Here is an 11,069-nt window from a genome sequence, read left to right on the forward strand (position 1 = left end):
CCGCAAAAAAGGTTCCATCGGGACAGGAATGCTCCCCGTTACTTTGCTTTCCAGTTGAAAAAATTTGATCAATGGCATTTAGAGACCAGCTGACGAGGTCCATAATTTCCTTAGATTCTGTTTCCGAGCTTTTCGGTTGCTGTGAAGAAATTGCACAAAGACACAGAACAAAGCAAAAAGCAGGAGAGACGGGGGCGGCAGGGCAAGCAGATAAGGAGCTCTGCAGAGAGCTGAAAACTCAACCGACCTCGAAGAGAGTCAGACAGTTCTTGAAACAAAGCTACACTGATGTGTTTTGGGTTGTGTTTTAAGGTTATGACAAGTGTTATTTCAATAAAGGTTTTGTATGCCCATGGGACATTAAAATTTGTGTTTTACTGCCCGCTCCTTACAACAAAATTTAGCTTAAAATTATTTTTAAATTAATTCCGAATGTCCACTAGCATTAGCCGTTATTAGCTTACCTGATAACTTACAAGCAGGGCTCTCAACTCTCATGCAATGACTGTAAGACACACACATTTCCCTGACCACACGCCAAACATGCCATTCCTCAAACAAAAAAATAACAACTTTCAGAGTTCAGTCTAAACCCTGCCTTTCACAGCTTTTGACCATCAGTAATTTCTGCTACAGTTTGTGTTAACAGAGCCGCAGGAAGTGCTCAGAGTTATAAATAATGTTGGTCTTAACTTTATTCAGTGATTATTTATACATTTGGTGTCTCTTTCGTTTGATCCGTCCATGGGTGTCTATCTAGAGAAAAAATATGTTTTACAAGAATAAAGCAGACGGCTTGAATGGACTCAGGAAGGGGGAGTTTTGGTTGCAGCAGACAGGAATTCTGGAGATGAGCGACATTAAGAACAAAATGTATTTCCGTCAGAAATCTGGAAATGACCACAAAGATATTTACTTCTTGTGCCATACTGACCGTAACTGTTGTGAATGGAGTTTAAATAGACGTGATTCTCCTCATATTAGGCAGTCTCGGAATGTTGAAACAATAATGGGAGAACAGTTGTGTGTTTCTTTTCTGTTTTAACCCACTAACTGAACAATAAAGTGTCGGCACTCCTCTTTCACATTTTAACAAAAGTAAAACATTTATACTTCCATGTTTAGTCGTTGTCAGATTTTTGGCTTTGAACTAAAACCCCACTTCCCCCACATCCTTCCTATTTTGGGTTAAAGCTCAAACTAGCTGGGGTTCTAAGGACCTCTGAATCTAACGAGTATTACCCTGTTTAGAATTCCTGTGAGACCCTTTCAGCTAGATTAGTAGGATACGACTGACCGGCTAACCACCTTCGTCCTAGGGCCACACCCTTCTGCAGTGGACAGGTCAGGCAGACTAGTAGCCCGAGGCCACCTGTACCCCATCCACCGCCCTAGTTAACGGTGGCTCCTACTCTTATAAATCAGCACTTGTTACACGATCAGTATTTTTTAAAGACTCAAAAGTCCCTAAGGGTGTTGTTTTAAAGTTTGGGCTATAGGCAACCTTTTAAGACCTCCAAAATATTTCTAGAACCATGCACCATGACTATTTTACAATCATAGAAGAACTCAGAAAAATGTTGACTCACAAATTGAATGTCCACAACTTTGAACAAAATTGTATATGCTTCTTTAATTAGTACGCTTTAGCAGGGGATTAGAAACAGCATTAAGCAATTTAACAGATTACAAATTAATATTTAATCAACGTCCTATCTCTTATCTAAGGCTGCTTACTAATATATTTAGGAGAGGATTTTAAATTTGGAGGAGCAAACTGACCCGAACCTCAGATGGAAACTTATAGTGGCTTTGATTGCTGGATAAGGAGTTGTTCAGCCGAACAACGTGCCTTCTCTTGATGGCAAACCCGATGTCCCGTTGATGCCCCATTCACAAAGACTCACGCCTTGAGTCTCTGCCTTGATGTTCGTGCCTGAGGTGCGTCTCCTTGGCTTGAGAGGTTGGTCTAACTGCAGAGCTGACATCTCATGGGTGCAACTCGCATCTTCTGGATATCTAGGATCTTCTCATCAACCAGGTCAAAACCACAGCAGTTCTTCTTGACAGGATTTGCAGATCGTTGGCCCCGAATTGTGGAAAAACACGAAAAATAGATAATCTGACTCAGTCTCGGCGGTTCTCAGAGACACGGGCGCCGTGTTCTTCCTTTGGCTCCACGATCGTCCTTCCGTCTTGGGTCTTCTTCTCTTCTGCTCCGCGCTGCATGTCTTCTGAGATGAGAATCTGAGCAACGAGTACCCAAATCACCCTTTATTTATGTGCTGAGAGAGTCGTTGGGAGGTTGCAAACCTCAACCCCCCCTCTGTCTCCACCGAACACTTGCACCCAGTACCTTATCACCTCATAAACTTTTCACCCTATGCAGATCTCTGGCCGAGTCAAAAGTTTTCGCTCCTCTTTGTCGGACCCCAGGCAGCAGGTCATTGAACCAAACTGTCTGATTCCACTTCCTCTTTTCTTCTCGGCAGATTTCCTGAAGCCAGCAGCTGCAGTCTCCTTCCAAGCACTACTTCCTCTTTCCACAAACTATTTTCTCCTTAGCCTGTCTGACACTTGGACTGCACTAAAATAATCATCATTTCACTCATTTAATACCTGAATGCTTGATCTTTGTAAGAAAGAAAAACAATCAGTCAAAACATGCAGTTTAATAAAAAAAAACAATCAATTTAAATACACAATTAAAGAGCTCTTTATGTTATCTTTTTTATGTAATACCTTTAATTTCCAAATTATCTCTTAATTTGTGAATGGTAGAGAATATGGTTGAGCTAACCACACCACCGATTTTAGAGGTATTTTGACATCGTTTAAAAAATGAAACAGAGTTGACTGGATAGGTACTTCCTGCGACCCCTGAAATTAAAGCTGTGCATCATTCAACCTTCCATTTTTAATAGTTAGCAGTTAGGTGTCTGTGAGACAATAATAAATCAATCTGATTATCAGAAATCAGTTCATTAAATAACAGAGTCTTTGGAAGGAGAGACCTTATATTTAATAAACCACATTTAATTGTTAAATTTTTTGGTTCAAGTTGAGTGGTATTTATTTTTATGATTTGCTCCTTTTAGATCAGCTTTTAATCTGTTTAATTTTGTCTCAATGAGGTAAATGGTGGGTAACAGTACAGAAGCTGCAGAGAGGTGTGTTAATGGTTGTCAGCATTTAGGAGAACTAATAAATCCGGCCAGATTCCTAGAAAGAAGAGCTGCACCATCCAAAGTGAAATGGATGCGTCTCTCCGGATCAGACCAGGTTTTTCCCAGAAAGTTTGCCAGTTATCAATGTAGCCCACGTTGTTTTCAGGACACCACCTAGACAACCAGCGGTTGAATGATGACATGCGGCTAAACATGTCATCACTGGTCACATCAGGCAGGGACCAGAGAATAAATGATGGAGTCCAACATTGTTTTAGCAAACTTACACACCAAAGCAACACAAACTTTAGTGATCTGTGATAAATAATTTGATGATCATCAAAATTAAAAGAAATAAACATTATACAATACAATATACAATATATCAGTCTGTGTTGAATGGATAAATATGACATACAAGTTTTACTCTTTGAATGGAATTACTGAAAAAAATCAACTTTTTCATGATATTCTAATTATATGACCAGCACCTGTATTCCTGCTTCTAACAGCAAGTCCAGATTCTTGAAAGCTATTTTGCGAGTACACCATCCTTACCCACCTGTCAGTGACTTTGCTTTGTGTTGTGGATTTTCCTGTTTGCCTTGCCCCTGTTCGACTCCAGTTGGCCTCTGAATTCTGGACATCGACCTTCTGATCTGTTTCTTGACCAAACTCTTTGCCTAGCCCATGTATTACCCCTGCCTTGACCTGAAGCTGTCGTGTGTAACCTGTACTCCTGTGTCACCAGCTACAACTTCCCCAGTTTCCATTAAGAGCCCCTGGACCCACGGACTGGTTCCAGCAGAACATGAAAAGGTTAATAAGTTTTGTTCAGTGTTCTGCCTATCTTACTGAGTTGGAACCGACCACTAACCTCTCTCTCCTCTTCACAGTGGTTCCTGAGTATGTTCCTGACTGTTTCCCAACAGTGACCAAAACATCTCTTTATAATAAATTCATTGAAACCACTCCTGTTGTCCAGCTAAATTATCGGGTCCTCTGTCTAGGCATTGCAATACTGTTGGGTGCAAATACTAATGTTACTTATAGAATTCCTTTAATGTTAAAACTAAAGTTTTGTGAAACATGTTAACAAAGACATAAAGCATGCTCCTTTTTCATTGAGTGGAAGGAAGAACAAAAACATATCTTACCCTCTAAGACAATAAGCTTAGCAGTTGCAGAGATCTCCCCAGCACTATTGGTAGCTGTGCATTCATAGATTGCTTCATCACGGTTGGTTTTCAAAGGCTGGATACGCAGTACTGATCCCGATTTGTCATCAAACTCTTTCACCTGGCCAGAGCAGAAAAAAAAATTAAAAAGATCTGTAAAATTTTTAATTCAGTTTATTTTAGCCATCCACAACAACGTTGTTGTTTCACACCAGACCCACTTTCAATGTTTGCTAAAAGTCAGAAGGTGTGTGGGCAGATAAAACCCATAAACCTGTCAATTCACTTATTTATTGCTTCTGAAAACCTATTTTTTGTCTTATTTTAAACAGACTGGTTTGTGATTAATCATCAGTGTTACATGCAATTTTCTATTTATCTATCTAAATATTTCTTTTTAGCTTTACTTAAAGTTCACATCAGTGTTAGAATATCTGCTTTGTTTCTTTTCTATGGTAATTCTTGGAATACTCTAGGCCTTTGTTTAACACCCTGGACTCTACAACACTCAAAATCTCAGAATCTAATATATTAACAGTTAACAGTTTGTCATGAACGGAATTTTTAATCATACTTGATTTGTTTACTAAGGTTGTCTAAATTATTCCCAATTAATTAACCCATTATTCAAATAGTTTGACTAGGAGTAAATGCCAAATTCAACATATCTGTTTTCACAGTGCACTTTCTGGCCGGGAGCTCTTTCAATTCCGATACGTCAGTCACTTTCACACTCACACACAGTCCTACACTCAGGTTCCATAAGGATCCATTTTTTTATCTAACAAACACCAGAACACAGTAAATTCAACAAGCTAGCGGACTGCAGCCAAAAGGAGGGTCTGTTCCCCTAAACACATCCCCTGCAGGCTCGTCTGTGTAGTTCTGCTGCGTCACAAAAAAATATTTTCTTTTTATACAGTTTTATATTATTTTATACTATCCAGTTTCTGTTTAAGTTCACTTACATATACCCTCTTCACATATAATCGTATTAGCTGCTTTTAAGCTTCTTTATGAGTAGCTTTGGAGCCATTCAAACCGAAAATCCGATCTCGACTAGACACTGTTTGAACTTTTTACGAAAGTTCACGGACTTCAAACATAAACCAATTAACGCTCCTCTATATTGGGAACAGTCACTGTTAGAATTTAACATATAAACATTATGTTTTCCCAAACATACAATAAAGGAACTTCAAACCCACTCTTCCCTAGACTGCAGCATCTTCGAAGGTTGGGTGCCTGTCCTCCTGGCTTCACACTATTACTTTCAATTCTTAATTATTCTGACCCATTCCTCTGCCTTCAAAAAATACAAAAAAATCTGTTCACAAAGGATCTAACATCACAGCCCCTGGAGATATTTAAAAGCAATCTCCTCACCTTATGATCTCTGTGCAGCTGCCAGCCATGACAGCTGCATCTGAAATCTTATAATATCTAATAATATCTATATAAACAAAAGCAGAGCTATATGGGACTGCCTTAAAGAAAGAAGGTAAGGGGTTTAAAGGAAATACAGCTTTTGCATGTTCTCGCTGTTTATGTATTGGTTCTCTGGCTTCCTCCAATTTTGGCAAATTGCAGATTTTGGCCAGACCCTCATGTTTTTATTTGTAATGGTGTGTTAGATTTTAAATTAGGATACAGGTTGTTGGAGCTGCTGAAAGCAGATACTGGAAAAATAACATAATTCACAAGCGCAGTGTACGTCACTGATGTGGCATACATAAACAAACGGTCAGTTATCTCAGGGCAGCATGTACATGTGGATAAACCTTGGAGTCTATGCTATTTTACAGTCTGACAGATAAGTCCCAATGGTGACACATTTTCTACAGACTGACATGAGGGGTGTACCGCTCTTGCAGGGGCGTGTCCCTGCTGATCTACAAGAAGCTGAAGAAACTGTAAATCCGGGCTCGCTCTTCCTCATTTGTTTTTCCCGTGGTGATACCTGTTAATAGAGCCTCAGTACTGATCTGTACCACTTATCTGGCTTGTTTAGAATAAAAGTATTAAAGTATAGTTTCTGTTTTGAGAGTCATTTCCTACAAAAAGAAGTATTTAATGTGTGACAGCCTCTCCGGGGTAAACGGACCAGACAGGACACAAAGGTGTGTAACGCAGACAAGCAGAGGTAGCTTTTACAGGTGGCACAGACATTTTTTTTCACCTACATGCTTCCAAGAATAGGTGCGCATGTACAGAAGACAGATGTGGCACTAGAAATTTTGGTACAGCAGGTGAGATTATGGTTTGGCTATATATTAATTAAGCTAGCCTAAGCAAATCAGACCCGCAGCATAAAACAAAAACAGAGTAGTAACATGCAAGGACAAATAACCAGTTATTTACTGTATATATTCAGAATTTTTATTTTCAATACGGAGCATATGAAAAGGGAATTAGTCATGAAAACACATTGTTAATATTATTTATTTCATGCTATGCTATTTATTAAATTTTTTTGGAATTGTTGCAGCAGTAGACCCTTCAATGGTTGGCACCGTGGGAAACCGCTTGTTTGGCCGAGCCAAGAGTTGGCTCCATATGTGGGTAGATGCCACTATTTACTGCAATTCTCTAACACAGAGCTTTGGAGAGCTTTGGCCTTCAGGCAGAGAACAGCGTGTGAGCAGTAAACCCTGTGGATCTTGACTGAAAATAATGTCAATATCGCTGTGCTTTCTTCAACCCTTGCAAAGTACAGTGCAAAACAACCAGAGTTTTTTAAAATACCAAGCACATAAGAATCAAGTGTTACCATGGTGTTACCATGGTGACATTTTTCGAGATAGACACCGGCTCAGGATTTACACAGATAATATAACAGACAGACATAACAGACTTAATATGTCCACACTTTTTGGTTAATGATTTTCTCTTATGAGCAAAGTTGCAAAGCAATCAGCTCTAAAGATAATTTGTTTTGTGCTAAAACTAATGACAGAAGTATACTTGACAGGCAAAACAAAAGAGGACAGAGAACAATGCAAAGCTTATAAAGGAGCTCTTTTTCCACATTTTCCATGGCTTTCTGCTGAATATGAAGCTATTTTGAAATGGATTAAGTGTTTATTGGTTTAACTACTATGTCATAGAGCACTTCAATTAAACTACAACAAATTTCAACTTTGACTGCAGCACATACCCACGGTTTCCTGACTTTATTTAGCTCTTCCCACTTTGTGAGCATTGACAGTTTTTTTCAGATAGGGCTAGCTTTTTCATACCTGCTCATGAGGTTGTGTGACCGGAGCTGAATGGGGCTGAAATGTGACAGGAACAGACAGCTGTTCACTGATTGAGTATTTTTGCCAAGAAAGTGCAGGGAAAACTTATACTGAAAAGTGACAACATTAATATTAAGGAACCACCAGTGGCGGCTGGCCCATAGGGGGCGCTTGGGCGCTGCCCTCCCTGGATGTGGAGGGGAAAAGTCAAAATATATATAGATTTTAAAAGTATTATTAATGTCAGTTTATACTTATTACGCGGTTACATGTAATAAGAATTATTAAAACACTTCTACTAATTGACTCTACCAATTGACTCTCATTTAAAAGTGCATTTCCACCAACAGAACATATAATTAGGCGCCCGCCTATGCATTGAAAATGCATGGCGGAGGCCTTATGTTATGCACCTAATAAGGATTTCTTTATTAATATTGTTTATTAATATTCCGTCACCGTTAATACAGCCCGAACCGTAGGGTCTACCCCCACATACTATATATCGAAACGTTCGTCTCGACGCCGCGATCAGGGCTTTTTGTACTTGACGCCATTTCGACTTACGGTTGGAACAAAATTTGCAAAAAAACACAGAAAAATTTTCATTTTCAACACTCTACTGTGTCGTCATGCTTTCACCTACGAACATCGTTTAACTTCCAGTTTGTAGATATATCTTTTAACTATTCAGAAGTGAAAACGGAATGTGCATATCTTTTATCATTTTCTCATCACGCCATTTTCAGTTACCATGTGTGGCGCACCCAAAACAGGTGACCACATTGGTCATATGTTTATTAGTAAATGAATATGATCTCCATGTACATATATATATATATATATATATATATATATATATATATATATATATATATATATATATATATATATATATTTACACTGTCGCTTTAAGGAATGGCACAAGCAGTTGCGTTCCGGTTGCTATGGGAACGGACCTCCGCTCGCTCTCAGATCCAATTTGGGAGAAAACATGGAAAGCTGCTGTGTCTAAATCTCCTTTCATTTCACCTGTCTTTCAGGTCAGTAATGGGTAAACTGTCCATCTTTACATGTCTGTTTGATAACTGATTGTAGTGTTGTTTATAATCTAACAATAAGAGTATAAATAGAAAGTTTGCCGTTGATCGAGGCAGTTAGCTGAGGTAGGCTACTGTAAACCGTTAGCCAGTAGAATAACGGTTTAACTGAAATAACGGTTTAACTGGAATAACGGTACTGCAGTCGGTTAACTGCCGTCTCTTGGTTAATTTTCAGGTAACATAGCATGTTGAGCTCCGACACTCTGCTTGTTAGAAGTGGTTTTGTATGAATTGTTATGTATGCATTGCTATTTACTATTGTATATTTGTGTATTGTGTGCTTTGTGTGTTGTGCACCACACTGGAGCTTGAGCGAGACAGTTGATGCACAGGTGTTTTGTGGTTTATTCTGAATAAATAACTCCAATTTGGGAGAAAACATGGAAAGCTGCTGTGTCTAAATCTCCTTTCATTTCACCTGTCTTTCAGGATATTTAAATTTGTTATTTCAGTCCCATATTTGGGACCTGTAACAAATTTTGGGGGCTCGAGTCCGGGATTGGCGCCACCGCTGACAGCTGTTGGAGGACGCCAGTCCAGTGATCCATGAACCTGTGGACCAGACGGTGACGTGTCATCAGAGTGAAGAGGGTCTGTCCGAATCCAGGGCGTCTGACTGCTGCCAGAGCGAGGGAGTTCGAGGACCACAGACATCTGACAACCGTCCACCATGAGCCACGAGAGAAAGAAGCTGGTGTGGTCCATCAAGAAGGGACTGTTCCATCTGTCTGTTGATGAACTGTTCCAGCTTGCAACTGACATCACGCCAACACCCGACCAGGACCCAGCTAAGTTGCACCAACATGATGACGAGAGTGGTATTGAGTATTTGTGCTCATACATGGACAGTGTAGCTTTACTGGAATTGGAGGATGAGGGCATGTCGCAGTTACTTCTGCTAAAAGACCAGGTTGACAAAATGATTAACAGCCATAGTCAGAGTGTGGGTCGTGGGGGTAGTGGAGATTCTAATGTGTCTGATATGAAGGTGGTATCTGATGTGAAAGTATCACCGGTGACATCTGAGGTTGCACGCATGAACACCCAGGGTACCAGTATACACACTGCGACAACAGATTTAGCTTCTCAGACCAAAGATCTTGAAACACAGATTAGTAAATTGTTCGCTGTGTACAATGAACTCAAGCTAAAACAGAGTAGTGCTCCACCCACCACGCACATGGTAGACAATCCACCCACTGCTCGTAACAGTAGCCAGTTTCGCACCCCACATGACACACTGCAACTGCACTCAAACACCTCACACACCACCTATAGCACAGAAAGCATGATTGCCCTTAAAGACCTTCCCCTCCTACAAAGGAAAGAGTTCAAGATACATGGTGGGCAAATCGGCGATAACACTTCAGAGATCAGTTACAACAACATCACTAGGCAGATTGATGAAGGCCTCAGAGAAAATCACACTGAAGGTGAGATCACCCGCGCTGTGCTACGTGTCATAAAGCCTGGCAACTTCAAAGACATGCTTGCTAGTAAAGAGGACCTGACGGTAGGTGAACTTAAGAGCTTCCTTCAGTCACACCTAGGAGAGAAAAGCAGCACTGAGCTCTTCCAGGAACTCATGACAGCCAAGCAGCACGAGCATGAAACACCGCAGCAGTTCCTGTACAGGATGATGGGGCTGAAACAGAGAGTGATATTCACATCCAAGTGGGCGGGAGCAGACATCAAGTACGAGGCACTAACAGCACAGAATGTGTTCCTCCACACCATCTATCAGGGCTTAAGCGAAAAGCATGACTACGTCCGTCGTGAGTTAAAACTCCTCCTCTCCGACCCTGTAGTCACTGATGAGACAATCTTGAGGCAGGTCACTAAAACAACAAGTGAGGAGAGTGAGAGAAAGCGACGCTTGGGGCGCAGCACCCATCCAAGAACCGCTCATGCTCAAAGTACTGAAGCCAGCAGCAGGGACGAGAGTGCAGGGAAGTGTACCACTGACCACAAGGACGAGCAGATTCATGAGTTGAGTGCTCAAGTACAGGCCCTGACCCAGGTAGTGAGCACCCTTCAGTCCAGTGCCTCAGCAGTGAAGCCAGCAACCTCCGAGCTTCAGCCACAGTGTAACTGTGGCTGCCCCAATAGGCAGAGTAGACCACTGAGGACAGAAAGACCCCGTGGCTGCCCCAGTTGTGTCGCTAATAGCCGTCCTGACTGCAACCACTGCTTCGCTTGTGGGGAAAACGGACACCGTGCTGTGGGATGCCTGAAGAGGACCAAACCGTCGGGAAATGCACCCCGGTCACGGCAAGGGGACTACCTGTGATCGGCTATAACGTTCAGTCCCATCAAGGTGCTGATATGCCAGGTCCAGCACGGGTTAATTACAGCCGTGCCATCCCCCCCCCCAGCCACTGA

General features: G+C 41.1%; 1 protein-coding gene across 1 annotated transcript in view; it reads right to left on the minus strand.

Annotated features, from left to right (window-relative positions):
• The window catches only part of LOC105921789 (receptor-type tyrosine-protein phosphatase S), a 368,492-nt gene that overhangs the window by 226,179 nt on the left and 131,244 nt on the right, over positions 1 to 11,069 (minus strand). The window contains 1 exon segment of the mRNA XM_036131703.1: positions 4,325 to 4,466. Within this exon segment, the coding sequence (XP_035987596.1) occupies positions 4,325 to 4,466 (142 nt within the window).

The sequence above is a fragment of the Fundulus heteroclitus genome, unplaced genomic scaffold, assembly GCF_011125445.2.
Source record: "Fundulus heteroclitus isolate FHET01 unplaced genomic scaffold, MU-UCD_Fhet_4.1 scaffold_45, whole genome shotgun sequence".
Lineage (NCBI taxonomy): Eukaryota > Metazoa > Chordata > Actinopteri > Cyprinodontiformes > Fundulidae > Fundulus > Fundulus heteroclitus.